General features: G+C 40.7%; 1 protein-coding gene across 2 annotated transcripts; it reads right to left on the bottom strand.

The window, feature by feature from the left end:
- Nucleotides 1-743: 743 nt before the first annotated feature.
- Nucleotides 744-12,887, bottom strand: LOC114844125 (myosin-7). 2 transcript variants are annotated; one of them, XM_055503784.1, is made up of 39 exons: nt 12,053-12,884; nt 11,912-11,948; nt 11,518-11,729; nt 11,227-11,370; nt 10,945-11,101; nt 10,830-10,857; nt 10,458-10,563; nt 10,254-10,346; nt 10,110-10,173; nt 9,926-10,024; nt 9,728-9,831; nt 9,246-9,384; nt 9,049-9,167; nt 8,816-8,965; nt 8,569-8,739; nt 8,176-8,485; nt 7,977-8,047; nt 7,667-7,872; nt 7,464-7,587; nt 7,084-7,220; nt 6,716-6,971; nt 6,398-6,640; nt 6,129-6,305; nt 5,897-6,042; nt 5,690-5,780; nt 5,223-5,612; nt 5,005-5,131; nt 4,798-4,916; nt 4,518-4,714; nt 4,102-4,285; nt 3,735-3,900; nt 3,523-3,647; nt 3,137-3,445; nt 2,848-3,051; nt 2,439-2,735; nt 2,180-2,284; nt 1,981-2,076; nt 1,713-1,847; nt 744-845 (listed from the first exon to the last, which is right to left on the bottom strand). In XM_055503784.1, exons 3-39 carry the CDS (start codon nt 11,716-11,718, stop codon nt 825-827), a joined length of 5,811 nt encoding a protein of 1,936 aa, XP_055359759.1. In that variant the 5' UTR covers nt 11,719-11,729; nt 11,912-11,948; nt 12,053-12,884; the 3' UTR covers nt 744-824. The 2 variants fall into 2 exon arrangements, with proteins under 2 accessions (XP_055359759.1, XP_055359758.1); XM_055503783.1 differs by having other exon boundaries at nt 10,254-10,563; nt 12,053-12,887.
- Between the last annotated feature and the right edge of the window lie 2,028 nt (nt 12,888-14,915).

The raw sequence follows: 14,915 nt of genomic DNA, 5'->3' as shown, positions 1-14,915 counted from the left end.
GTGAACAATGCCAAAATGTTTGTTTATTTGACACTGATATGAACTAAAAGCATAAAATATTATATTAAGACCATCGCAGCTTAGAAACTACTCAGTCTAAAAGCCCTGAGCATCAGTTTTGTCTGTTTTATTTTTATATTTTTTAGTACAATCTACAATCAAGTGCAGAATTTTGCCACAACTAAAGCTCAGGTAAGACTGAGGGAGATAAAGGGGGATAACAAATTATTAAAAGGTAAACTGTATTTTATTTCAAAATAAATGTGACAATGTAACAAGTTGGGGGTGGGCAGCTGTGAATGCATTATCCATAATGATGGACTTTAGAAAGTTATTTGCCACCAGACCATAAGAGTAAAGCACATCTACCAAGAAAAATTATTTCAGAAGATACAAGCAGACTAAATCATCAAGTTTAAATGTTGTTACTATGATCTACTATTTCTGTGCAATTTCCATACTTGTTTTATTTGTTCAGCCTTGTTCATGTTACATGGATACAGGAAAATCGATAATTGGCAAAAGACTTTGTGTGTGCGTGCGTGCGTGCGTGCGTGTGCTTTGAGTTGTCTTCCACTGAAAAACAGTTACCAGTAAAACTCTGCCTATTAATCATGTGAATTTGTACAGTGCTCCACTCAGCAGCACCTTCAAGTAAGTACTGTATTATAGTTCAGACTTTTTCCTTGTACAGTAGGCTACATATAACCTGCTTGAAATAAATGACAACTTTACACAAAGAATTAAATGCACTTTGCTTTATTCTACAGTTACTGTGAAAACAGAGAAGAATACCACACTGGGGATGCCAACCGTCTTAGTGTTCACTCCTCATCTAGCCCTTTCTGTGACGCAGAGCAATAAGAGAACAGACAAAGACAGATCGGTTAGAAGCAGAGACCCACAGCAAAATGTCATACACGTTGGTGCAAGATCTACAGTAGGTAGAATATATTTTCAGAGAGCAGCAAATTTGTAAATTATCCTTATAACATTTAAGCTGTTGCAAGTAAATGCCTTTTAATTCTGAAAACTCAATCTGAATTTATATGATTAGCAAATATCGTATCAGACTGTCCTCATGTGATAGTTTTGAGAGAAGTACATTACTCACAAAAATGTTTCACTGAAAAACAGCTACAAATAGGCAGAGATTCTAAAGAAGCTCCAGCATCTCTAAAGGTTGATGTGAAGGTGATTTACCACCGTCTGAGGAAGCTCCTAATTTTCCTCTCCACTATGTTATGCCCTTACTGGCACTTCACTAATAACCACTAAGATAGATTACAAATAAAATATTTTCACCATATAATTAGATAATGTCATGTAATGTCTTACAATGTCTGACAATAATAACACTAACTAACTTTAAATACTTTACACTAATACAAAACACTAAAACAAAATAAAAAGTATCTATTTAAAGACTGGTCTCATTTGTTTACCCAGGTATATAAAAAAAACTGCTATGCTTTTTCTGTCTCACGTAGTGATTGACAAGTCATTTCTAGTACGATTATGCTGCACCAGGTGAGATGCACTAAATTATCCCAACAGTAAAACAAGTCTGAAACATCTGAATGCATTTCCTGTTTTTGTGCTGTTCTTTTATATTATTGCTAAATAATGTTTGTACAAGTGTGTCCTCATCCATGTTACTGCTGTAGTTTTGTATACGTGTATGAAGTGTGGATTTCAGGGAGGCTTCTCACCTTTGAGCTCACATCGCGGCTCTTTGCGCGCATCTTGTTGACCTGAGACTCTGCGATGTCCGCTCTCTCCTCAGCCTCGTCCAACTCGTGCTGCAATTTGCGGAACTTTCCCAGATGAGTATTGGCCTGCTCTTCCTGTAAGAGTCAGAAAAACCAAATATTGTAGCTACATGTCAGTAGTGTTTTAACAGCTACAGCAGTAAATATTATCATAAACTGACTGGAAACATCATATAGACATTTGAGAGACGTGTCCAGTTCCACTTACAGCCTCCTCAGCAGCCCTCTTGTAAGCTTTGACTTTCAGCTGAAGCTTATCTACCAAGTCCTGCAGACGTGCAATGTTCTTGCGATCTTCCTCGGTCTGTGTAAATTAGGGCAATGGAAAGAAAATCGCAGGGTCATTAAGAAGCACAAATAAATAATGTGGATAAAAATTGCAAAAGAAACAACAAACTAAAGTTTACCTGGTAAGTGAGCTCCTTGATGCGTCTTTCATATTTACGGATTCCCTTCACTGCTTCACTGCTCTTCTTCTGCTCTGACTCCACCTCATTCTCAAGCTCCCTCACCTGGAAACATCATAAAATCATTGTCTGAGAACTCACTGATCCAGTGATCCAGTGACAGCGGCATCAGTCAAATATATGTGATTCATGTAGATTATAAGTTATTATTGACAAGCCCGTTGAAGATGTGAAGTGTGCATTTGTAGGTGTCACTCACCCTGGCCTCCAGCTTCTGCACCTGCTTCTTGCCTCCCTTCATGGCGATCTGTTCAGCCTCATCCAGGCGGTGCTGCAGGTCTTTGATGGTTTGCTCCATGTTCTTCTTCATCCGTTCCAAGTGAGCACTAGTGTCCTGCTCCTTCTTCAGCTCTTCTGCCATCATGGCTGCATCAGTGATGGCCTTCTTGGCCTTTTCCTCTGCATTTCTGCACTCCTGCACCGCTTCCTCCACTTCAGTCTGAAGCTGAGAGGCGTCGGCCTCCAGTTTCTTCTTCTGGTTTATTAAGCCAGTGTTCTGCATAATTGTAGCATACATGAAAATGCAGCTTTATCACATTGTTTAGATTTCTCTTATATTTTGAAGAATGCATCTTCTTATGCAAGTGCAGTAAATGATTACATCTCACCTGTGAGTGCAGTAGCTGCACGCGCTCACTAACATCCAGCAGCTCTTGTTCAGCAAGTTTGCGGCTTCTCTCTGTTTGCTCTAGAGCCGCCCTCAGCTCCTCCAGCTCAGCTTGAAGCAGATTGTTTCGCCTCTCAACAATAGCAATGTTCTCCTTGAGATCATCATTAGCCCGGAGAGACTCGTCCAACTGTATTTGACAATCCTTAATTGGAAAACATTAATAAGGTTAGCGCCAGGAATCAGGTTGAATTGGAAATCTTGCTGGAAATGAGCCTTTACTACTTTACCTTCAGATGTGCATGAACAGATTTCAGCTGTTTCTGGGCCTCAGCCGCCTGCCTGTTGGCCTGGCTGAGCTGGATCTCCATCTCATTGAGGTCTCCCTCCATCTTCTTCTTCAGCCTCATGGCCTCATTCCTGCTGCGACACTCAGCTTCCAGAGAGCTTTGCAGGGTGTCGATTGTCCTCTGCAGGTTCCTCTTGTTCTGCTCCATCTCCTCATCTTTCTCAGCCAGTTTACGTTCAATATCAGCTTTAATTTGATTGAACTCAAGCTGGGCTCTTAGAATCTTGCCCTCTTCATGCTCCAGGGAGGCCTGATAGAGACAGTGTTACAAAGTTGTGCATAAATGGTAAAACCATTTTGAATGCATGCATCAAAGACGTCTTATACCTCAGCTTCCTCCAGAGCCGACTGGATCTCACTCTTCTCCTGGTCCAGCTGTTTCCGTAATTTCTCCAGTTCGTGGATGCTCTTGCCGCTCTCACCAAGTTGCTCAGTGAGGTCAGAAATCTCCTCTGTAAAAATGGTGATTCAAATTGTTTTGCAGTGAATTTCAGCGTGTCTGCAGAACACTGGACATAAGGCCTAACGTTAGAGCATACCCTGCAAGTTCTTGTTCTCTCTTTTCATAGTCTCTAAATGATCAAGAGACTCCTCATAAGAGTTCTTGAGTTTGAAGAGCTCAGTGCTTAGAGCTCTGGCTTCCTTCTGGGAGCTTTCCAGCTCACACTGAGACTCTTCATACTTCTGCTTCCACTCAGACAGGACCTGGAATAAAGAAGAAAGCCAGCAGTCTTGATGGAGAGTAGATGTTTCAGCTTCCATAGAACAGTTTATCACAATATTAAAAATTCTATATTTGAGGACAAATAAGTCGATAGGTCAACAACAAGCAAAGCTCTACCAGTAAAAATGGTAAATTCATCCATAGTTTCTTTTGATCCTAACAAAGACTTCTCAGTACTTCACCTTATCAAAGTTCCTTTGCTTCTTGTCCAGAGCAGCAGCAGCAGCATTAGACCTCTCCACGTCCACCATGAGATCTTCAATCTCATTCTGCAGCCTGTGTTTGGTCTTCTCCAGAGAGGAACATTTAGCATTCACTGCTTCTACAGCCTCTTCAGCCTCCTGCAGACGCTGAGCCAGCTTTTTCCTTAAGGAATGGATCGTTTAAATATTGTACTGTATTATTTCTGCAGTTTTCTGTTTCCAAGTAATATGTGGTAACTTCAACCACTTTAACTGGCTGCTCAGTCACCCAACAGACAAACTTTTTGTTCGTCTTACATTTAAATAGGAACATAACACAAACAAAAAGCTGATCTGCCAGACGAAAAAAAATGCTTTATCAGTTCGAGAAAAATAATAATGCATTAGAATCTTACTTGGCCTCCTCCAGTTCCTCGGTCCTCTGGATGGCATCAGTTTCATACTTAGTTCTCCACTGAGCCACCTCAGAATTAGCCTTGGACATGCCGCGCTGCAGTTCAGCCTTGGCCTCCTGCTCCTCCTCATACTGCTCCCTGAGCAGGTCACAGTCATGACGAGCTGACTGCACTGCATGAGCTAATGCATTCTTGGCCTGTCGGGCAAAATGAATGTGTCAACATTAAAATGTTTTTTAGGTTATTGATATTTACAGTACAATTTGCAATGAAAATGCACCTTAGTCTCCTCCTCCAGTTGCCTCTTGAGGTCTTCGATCTGCTGAGTGTAAGACATTTTCCCTCTCGTCAGTTGAGACACCAGGGAGTCTTTCTCTTCCAGCTGTCTTGAAAACTCGCCTTGCGTTTTGGAAAATACAGTGTTATTATCACAGGTCAAAAAAGCATTCTTTGGTCATGCGTCAACCTAATATCAGTTTAAAAGTACCATTCTCTGTTTGAAGCTTTGCTTTTTGCATGTTGAAGTCATTGATGCAGCGTTGAGCTTCTTCAAACTTGGACTTGTATTCATTCATCTGATCTTCCAGAGTCCTGCATGTTTTCTCCAGGTTTGTCTGAAATCACATCAAAGTGATTTAAATCACCCATTATATTCCAAATAACCGTGTGTGTCAACATTAGCAAAAAACAGTATACTGGTCTAACCTTTGTCTTAACAATGTGCTCCATGTTGGAAACTACATCATCCAGCTCCAGTCTGAGCTCACTCTTCTCCTTCTCCAGTTTCTGCTTGACTCTCTGCAGGTTGTCAATCTGTTCTCCCAGGTCAGCAACGCTGTCAGCTTGCTTCTTCCTGAGTGTAGCAGCAGTAGCCTCATGCTGCAGAGTGGCCTCTTCAAGGTCTCTGCGGAGCTTCTGGAACTCAGCCTCCCTCTTCTTGTTCATCTCAATCTGAGCAGCTGTTGCTCCACCAGCCTCCTCCAGCCTCTCACTGATCTCCTCCAGTTCTCTGGCCAAGTCTGATCTCTGCTTCTCTACTTTGGCTCGGGCAGCTCGCTCTGCCTCAAGCTCTTCTTCCAGCTCCTCAATGCGAGCCTGTTAAACCAGAAACATTCTATTATTCTGTTACACATCTAGTATTTAATTTAATTTGAATGATGACAGTATTTCACCTGAAGCTCTTTCAGTTTCTTTTGAAGCTGAATGGCAATTGCCTGCTCATCCTCTATTTTATTATTGAGCTGACTAAGTTCAAAGTCCTTCCTGTAGGAGAAGGTAAAATGTCATAACAGTATATCATCATCAGGATTTTTTTTATTTTTTTATACTTTAAATTGGAGGAAATACAGTCACACAAAGAGAGACAAAACAAATTTTACTTTTTCAGATGCTCCTCCAGTTGTTGCTTATCATTCTCCAGGTCCATTAGACTTTCCTGGGTCAATTTGAGGTCTCCCTCTAGCTTCCTCTTTGCTCTCTCAAGATCCATCCGTATCTTCTTTTCTTGTTCCAAAGAACCTTCAAGCTGAATATTTGTGTTGGTAAATTTGTGTTAACTTATTCTTCCATCCAATATTAGAGAATGACAAACAAACAAGACATAGTACGTACATCATCCACTTGCTGCTCCAGCTTAGCTTTAGCCTTGGTCAGACTGTTGACTTTGTCTTCTTCACTCTGCAGGTCATCCAGTGTTTGCTGGTGAGCTTCTTGTAAGGCTTTCTTTTCTTTGGTCAGCTTGGCAATGATTTCATCCAAAGCTGCCATCTCTTCCACCAGGTTTTTTACCTGCAAGTACAGAAATATTGTTACATTTGACATGTTCACAATTAATTTTAAAATTAATAAATAGAAATTTCTAAGTAGTTGCCATATTGTACCTTATTTTCAGTGGCATGTTTCTCCTTCTCAACTTTGGCCAGAGTCAACTCCAAGTCATCAATATCTTTCTTCAACTCTGAGCATTCATCCTCCAACTTCCTCTTCTTTGCTGTCAGCTCTGCGTTTATCTCTTCCTCATCCTCCAGTCTTTCGGTCAGCTCTTTGGCTTTTGCTTCCATCTGAATTTTGTGCTTGATCAACCCCTCACATCTTTCCTCAGCATCCGCAAGATTATCTTGCTCCTGCATTTAAATGTTCATTAATTAGATGGTATTTGTTGCACATGGTATAGTTTTTATATTGGGCATATGACTTACAGCCTGGACTTGGAGCTGTAGGTCGTTCTTTTCTTGAAGAAGAGAGACCATTTTCTCCTCTAGTTCCTTCCTACGAGCTTCGGACTTTGCATAAGCTTCTTTCAGCTTCAGGAATTCTTCCTTCATGTTGGCCATCTCTTTCTCTGCCTCAGCAGATCTCAACAGAGGTTTGATTTTGAAGAACAGCTTCATCCAGGGCCAGTTCTTGACCCCCATGAAGGCACGGATGTTCCACTGGATCACCAACAGTGCATCTCTGTCAAAGATCAATCAGATCAATGTCATTATTAGTAAATGAAACCAATCATTATAATCGGTTCATTATTTCATTATTAGAACAACTGGTCTTTGTTTTAATAGTTGTTTACCTTCGTTCAACAATCTTCTGGAATGCAACTCGAGCCAGCAGACCTCTTGATCTTGCCTGGATTCCAGTAATAATGAGTGACAAACGGTCGTCCCTCATCTCTTCCAGCTGTCCAAGAAGACCAGCCTTGAAGAACACCTTCAAACATAATGGTACACATTTAGTGGCATTATACCTCTAAACATGGTGCTTTAAAAACTTTATTAAGCAAAGGAAGGAAGGACTGAATCCTGCACGGTATTAAACCCAGAGATTTTAAGTCAAATATTATTACATGCTGTTTACCAAAAATTACATAACCATGCTTCAACTGTTTAGGCTTTACTGCTGTTTTTCTTTAATGCGATTTAAATTCAGCCTTGTAATTTTTTTTATGTTTACCTTTGTGTGTCCAAACTTGTACTGATTGTGATCAATATCCAGAGATCCAAGCAGTTTTTCAGCTCCCTTCCTGCTGTCAATGAACTGACCCTCAGGGATGGCAGCAGGATTTAAAATGCGATATCTAAACAATCAGATTGTGAAATCACTGAAGCATAGTTTTTATTTGGAATCAGACACTTTGTAACTAAATAAGACAATACCTCTGCTTGAAGTCTCCGTAGAGGATCCTGTTGGGGAAACCCTTCCTGCAGATCCTGATGCCTTCCAGCACACCGTTACAGCGCAGCTGGTGCATCACCAGAGGGTTCTCCATGGCCCCAGGAGTCTTGGTCTCATTGGGGATGATGCATCGCACAAAGTGAGGGTGAGTGGACCTCAAGTTGGTCATCAGCTTGTTCAGGTTCTCCTGTAAAGGTAATAAACTTTTAGAAGTTTGCACAATACATCCCTTAGTCATCAATGTAAAGGTAGGTCTCTCATTAGTTTTTTCAGGCTATTTTATTTACTGACCCTGTGCAAGGCAGAAACCGTCTGAAAGGATGATCCCTTCTTCTTCCCTCCTTTGCCACCTTTTCCACCTTCTGCAAAGAAACCATGCAACAACACAGAGTGTCTGATACAGAGCCATTTCCAGAGCCAATCCATTTCTTGTTATGACAAGTTTGATCAAATATGAGCATTTTTAGGGTAATTATTGTATACACTTTACCTGAATCAGCTCCAGCATAATTTGCGAAGAGCAAAGACAACAGCTTGAGAGTTGACTTCTGGTAGAGTCCTACAACCGTCTCATTCAGAGGATCCTTGTTCTTCACCAGCCAGTTGTTGATATTGTAATCAACAGTTCCAGCATAGTGCATCAGGGCAAAGTGAGCCTCCGCTTTCCCTTTGATAATTCTGGGCTTCTGGAAGTTGGCAGATTTCCCCAGATGGTTGTCATAGAGTTTCGCTTTAAAGGTGGAATCGGTGGCTTTGGGGAACATGCATTCCTCTTCAAGGATGGACATGATGCCCATAGGCTGAGGAGAAAGCACATTTTCTATTTAAAGACAGTACGGTTATGATAAATAATTTTAGGATTGGTAGTAGTTTAGTGTTTCACCTTTTCAATGAGGTCAATACAGGCCTGCAGGTCCATTCCAAAATCAATGAAGGTCCACTCAATACCCTCCTTCTTATACTCTTCTTGCTCCAGCACAAACATGTGGTGGTTGAAAAACTGTTGCAGTTTTTCATTGGTAAAGTTGATGCAAAGCTGCTCAAAGGTGTTGAACTGTAAAAAAGAAAATAAAGTTATTTATTTATTTTCTCAATTTAAAAAATAAAATGTATCTTTCCAGGCCACTTACATCAAAAATCTCAAACCCAGCAATGTCCAGCACACCGATGAAGTATTGACGGGGCTGCCTGGTGTCCAAGGATTGATTAATCCTTACAACCATCCACAGGAACATCTTCTCATACACTGCCTTGGACAATGCACCAACGGCGTAATACACCTACAAACAGAAACCCCAAATGCTAAAGATGCAGTAAATAGCTTGTACACGTGTCTTCTTAAGAAAAATAATAATTTTTTCACCTGCTGCACATTTTGTCCCTTGGTCACCCACTCATTTCCTACTTTAACTCTTGGGTGACAGAGACCTTTGATGAGGTCGGCAGAGTTGAGGCCCATCAGATAAGCTACTTTGTCAGCATCTGTGATGACATATAATAACATATAATTATTAGAATCCAGACTCTGTCTGTCTGGTGGATTCAGAGAGTTTTACCAACCTTCAGTGCCATCGGCCTCTGCCTGCTCCTCTCGTTGCTTCTGCTTAAACTTCATGTTACCATAGTGCATGATGGCACCGGTCAGCTTGTAAATACTGTTTTTCTCCTCTTGAGTGAAGCCCAGCACATCAAAGGCATCCTGGATAAGAAAAGAGGATATTGGATTTGATAAGTCACTGGCCTTTTATGTTGTACAGTATCACAGTCTACAGCATATTTGTATGAAAGAGTTGGGGCATAAGATAATGTGTGCTCCCTGAGCCACCAGGATCCCACATTTAACCTGGCTCATATCTGATTTCATACATCTAATCCGGCCTATTAAATAATTTACATGTTTATTAGCGACATCACTGGGGTAAAGTTTCTGTCACAAGTATGAGACACCAGTTCAGCACATCAATTCAAACGATTTTATGATAAGCCTTTATTAATAAGTAAAATATTCAAATATTTTATGGTACTTGTTCATCTTAACTTACATCAGTGGCCATCAGCTCTTCAGCATCATTGATGGAGGCTACAGTTGTCTCTCCTTGGGAGATGAAGGCGTAGTCATAGGGGTTGTTGGTGATGAGCAACATCTCTGAAAATAACAGTAAAAAAGTGGTTCATCCTTTAATTGTAGAGATGTTGTGTTGCAACAAATCATTGAGTAGACATTTCAGATTTTTATTTACCAAGCAGTTCTGGTTTCTTCTGAGACAGAATCTGGTAGAAAATGTGGTAATCTCTCTCAGCTTTAAGCTGAAAGGTGACACGGGACTTTTCCAGCAGATCTGTTAAAGACATTATGCAGAAGCATGATCAGGTTATTGTAGTTTGGTGGAGGCGAACCAGGAGAATGATCAAAAGACTGCTCACATGTTTCGATATCAGCCGACGCCAGCTTTCCACTGGCAGCAAAGTGAATTCGGATAAATTTTCCCTGAAATTGAACAAGTTAAAAAAATTAATTACAGTAGAAAAAGCACAAACATATTCATATAGTTTCTGAAAGGAACTTACAAATCGGGATGAGTTATCATTTCTGATGGTTTTAGCATTACCAAAGGCCTCTAGAGCTGGGTTAGCCTGGATGATTTGATCCTCCAGAGTACCCTGAAAGAATACAGAGCACAAAGTTTGCTCCAGCTGATAAACTACAGTAAAATAAAAAATATGAATTGCAGTACTTAAATGATGTATCTTCTTCAACTTTAGCATAATAACCTTTTTTTCTGAGGTCCCTTCCTTCTTCCCACCTCCAGCTGCAATGCTAGCAAAGTACTGGATGACTCTCTTAGTGTTGACAGTTTTCCCAGCACCAGATTCTCCACTGGAGACACAACAAGTCATGTTAAGAAGTAACAAATGGACACCACATCCAACTGTAAACTTTGTGTTAGTCGAAAGAACTTTTTAAAAATTGAACAGAAAACAGAATAAGTACAAATATTTTTTATAGATGATTTGAGGTGTAAGTACTTAATATAATGAAATACTCTTTCTGTAGAAAACAGAATAAACAGCTAAATGTCCCTTGCTAAAATTCTTATAGTTTGTAATTATACAGTATAACAATGTAATCACAGTATAACTTACGTGATGAGAATTGACTGATTTTCTCGGTCTGAAAATGAGAAGACATTTCATTTGAGGATTCTTTTGTTCCTGTTTCACTCTTCTGTAAACATTGTGCTAAATGAAGGCAAGTTACCAGTCAGCATGTACTGGTAGGCATTGTCAGAGATGGAGAAGATGTGAGGAGGAGCTTCACTCCTCTTCTTTCCTCTGTAAGCAATAACCACCTCCTGGTTGTAGACTGGCAGCCACTTGTAGGGGTTGACAGTCACACAGAACAGCCCAGAGTAGGTCTAATGCAATGACAGTCAGAAAGACAAATGCTGAGGAAAAAATACTACTGGTATTAAAGAGTGCTGTAGTTGGAGTGATAGGTGCCATCGTTGCCTCGTCTTATCTTTAGAAAATGTCAACTCACATAGATCATCCATGCTGCGTATCGCTCTTTGAGGTTGAACAGCACAGCGGGCTCGTGGAGGAAAGTGAACATCGCCATGTCTTCAATTTTATCAAACTTCGGCGGGTTCTGAGGATGGACGTCACACTCCTTCACTGTGACTGTCTACAAACGGAAGTACAATCAGTATAAATACAGTTGTTTTAGCAGGACTTCAAAGATAATAGGTGCTGCAAAGATGCCATGGATCAGGATTGATCTGGATCCTCTCTTGTTTTTTTGTGTAAGTTAAGTTACAGTAAGTTCACTGACCTTCCCTTTTGCAGTCTGAGCAGTGACTTTGTCCCCCTCACGGCTGACGATGGAAGCCTTCACGTACTCCTCATCAGTGTCGGGAACAAAGCACTCCTTCTTCATGTCGAACGGCCGTGTCTGGGCCTCCAGCCGCTCCCTGTCCGACTTCCTTAGGTAAGGGGCTGCTGCCCCAAACTCTTTCATGGCAGCATCACCCATCTTCACCTTGTCTACAAACAAATAATGTCAGTTTCAATCTAACCTTATTTAATCCATAGTTAAGATTCTCTCGTAGAACAGAAAGAGTAACTTAAAGGTCTTAATTGATTATATGATGCTGTTATAGAAGATTCATGTTCCTTTATGATGACATTTATATTTTAATTACATGCCATTTTTCAGATGATCTTACCTTACCAGTCCTTTCTTAGACGTGATGCGTGATAGTCCTGAAAAAAGAAACAGAAATTGATTAAGCTGGTCCAAAGTAACACAGGCAGGTAATAATGTCCAAATAAAGAGGTTCATGTAAGCCTTTGGTTTCGCACCTTACCTTGTGATGGTTTGGTGACCTATAGGGGGTTGCACCATGAGTGTCCTTTATAAACAAAGCCACTCTACCAAATATGGAGGAGTGGTTCAGGCACAAGGAATGTATTTGTGTCTGAGGTGGGCTGGGGGTACATGAAGGGTGGGGGTTAATGAGTGGAGAGCAATATAGAAATCAGCGGGTCAGAGTCTTATGAGTGATGGGCTGGCCCCCTGACGGGCCCATATTAGGAGCTCCATGCAGCGTAGCCATTAATCATAGATATTCTCAAGCAGCCAGTGGACTGAAACTCAATCTTTAAATAGGCACAGAGAGGAATTCCTTTGTCATCATCCCTCAAGTGTTGTGCTGAAACGGGAACAATACATGTCCAAGTATCTGCACAGTGGGCCGGCTAGACTGACACAAAACTATATAGAAATTAAGTTTTTTAGTAAATGTTTTTAGAAAAAAACACATCAACGTTACCAATATCAGTAAATGCAGCAAATGGTCCTCCTTGTTTGTTTTTGCCCTTCGAACTAAACTTTGTTCCATTTTGAGTTATAGTATGTAGATTTTAGCATAAACTTGTAAGGTTTCAGGATTTCATTTCCACTTATGCCTTTTTGAAGCTGCTTTTGCTGCTGCTGTGTGTATGGCCATCAAAATCAAAATTAGGTTTTTCATGTTGTACGGTAGCTTCTATTTTTAATATTTATGTAATACAGTACGTATGTCCAACACAAACAACAACAAACGCCTGAATAGTTACAGTATATCTCTATAAAGACATTACGTTAAGAGTACAGTGCAATGGCCTAAAAATAGGAAAATAGATAATTGACATTCTTTGCATCGTTTGCAATAACACAAAGCGTTCCATACATGTAAACTAATGGCACTGTTGTCTAAACACAAAGAAAGGGACAGAACATATCTGGGGGGATATTTTAAAAGAGATTGTCATGTGTGGGTCTTAGTTACCCAGAGGGCTTAAGTGGAGTCACAGCAAGGCATCAGTAACATATTGTATTTAGTTATTGTACAATGAATTGGTGGTAACAAAAACAGCCTTCAAATTCTTAATGGGGTTTTCTAAAAAAAGCCTGTTAGTCCCTAAGATTAACCAGGCGGCAAGTGTGAGGCAACATAGACACAGGTGACGTGCTTGAGATTCAATCAAAGCAGCACTGATGATATACAATAGAGGGATGTGCCAGCATTACGTGCGCCGATATGACACCAAGGTCAGTGGAAGCCGTCTCCTATCGTCAGGCAGCAGCTAGGCAAGGCCGGCCCCCCGGTAACAGCCCCGTTGACATGGCATTGTGTCTTTGAGGACAAAGATAACCGTGTGAAATTCCTGCTGAGAACCCTTCACTGATTGAGGAGAACAGACACACACAGACACAGGCTCTCAGCATCCTGCCATGGTTTGCATCCAGGCCCAGCTGTTGCAGATGGTAGCCTGGCTTGGCATGAGTTCAGGCTTAAAGAAATCTACTCGATGACAGGAAAACCCCTCTGCTCACCCAGTGTTCATGTTCCAGTTAAAACGCTCCTGAGTCGAGTCTAAGTCGAAGCTGCTGCCGGCAGGTTTTGTGCAACAGGTGATGGTGCCAAAATCCGTTGCTTTAGCCTACTAGTAAATATTCTGGTATTTTGTAGCATATATGTTGCGACAGTTGTCCACTAACGTACATTGTCTTCATGTGAAGCAACTGTAATGTACGGCCACCAACAATCACAGCCTCCTCCAAAGGTCAAGAGATAAAAGTAGGGTTAACAGCTGCTGACAAGTGCTTAGATTATTTCCATTCTGATAGCGTGTCTGTGCCAAATGGAAGCGACAGATTCCATGCGCCCGCTAAAGAGCGAGTGTAGATAACGCTGACCCTGCAGGTCAGTCACCTACTCATTAAAGGAAACGCCATTTAAATGCCTTCCTTCTGTCAAAGCAAATGCACTTCGTCACCACGTGTCATTGAACTTAGTGCATTTAGCCTGCGGCAAGGAAGAACATGTTAATATACTTGGAAGTAAGCAATAGTACAAAAACAACACTACACTAAAAGTTGATTAACAGTGGCACCTCAACATTATCAACACTATCAAAGGGAAATGATTAAATAAAGTACATGTACCTCAAATTTCTCAAGTACCAAAATAGTATTTAAAATTAGTATTTGAGTTATTGTACTAATGTAACGATTTATTAAATAAATATGCATGCACATTTATCATTGGGTCAAAATTACAGTATTCAATGGAAATGGCTTCTATTGGTAAATTAATATACACCGTATACAACAGTGACTCTAAAGGAGATCAGAGGATATCATGTATAGGGACAGAGTAATATCATAGGGACAGGTTTGGTTTGATTCTTCAGATAATACCATATAACAAGCCACCAGAAGTAATATATAATTAAAATAAAGCCTTAACTAGCGTGTAGTCCATGTACAGCAGTAATGTATGTGTTCAAAATGTAATTTATGAGTCAGATGAGTCACTGTGACCTGACACCAGTACCAAAGTAAAGCCGTAGCAGACGTCTGAGGTTCGCTGAGTGAGCCGAGGGTATTAACAGTCAGGTTCTGTTCATGCCTCCACACTTTTAAACTATTTTAAGTGATACTACTCCAAACAGCTCTTCTTTGTATTAACTATTGAAAATCCACTTTAAAAGGCACCTGGATGCAATAGGTCTCTCTGTTGAGGTTGATGTACAACAGTGTGCACCAGATATTATGGATTCTTCTGTATCTCATCCTCTAGTCATGTAGAGGAACAGGCAGACAGGAATTTACTGACCAGCTGGAAGTGATTACATGGGGTATTATGCTAGGCTTGAGTATGAGCAGGGCTTTGTTGTTGACCT

Source organism: Betta splendens, chromosome 17 (assembly GCF_900634795.4).
Source record: "Betta splendens chromosome 17, fBetSpl5.4, whole genome shotgun sequence".
Classification (NCBI taxonomy): Eukaryota; Metazoa; Chordata; class Actinopteri; order Anabantiformes; family Osphronemidae; genus Betta; species Betta splendens.
The sequence above is the reverse complement of the archived record's forward strand: the minus strand, read 5'-3'. Positions and strand labels throughout refer to the sequence as shown.

What these genes read in the sequence shown, in the direction of transcription:
- LOC114844125 (XM_055503783.1), bottom strand. Translation starts at nt 11,718, where the DNA reads ATGGGTGATGCTGCCATGAAAGAGTTTGGGGCAGCAGCCCCTTACCTA. An exon ending in ATGATAACTCATCCCGATTT is followed by an intron (nt 10,174 to 10,253) that starts GTAAGTTCCTTT and finishes GTTCAATTTCAG; the next exon opens with GGAAAATTTATCCGAATTCA. An exon ending in AACTGGAGGAGGAGACTAAG is followed by an intron (nt 4,715 to 4,797) that starts GTGCATTTTCAT and finishes TTTGCCCGACAG; the next exon opens with GCCAAGAATGCATTAGCTCA.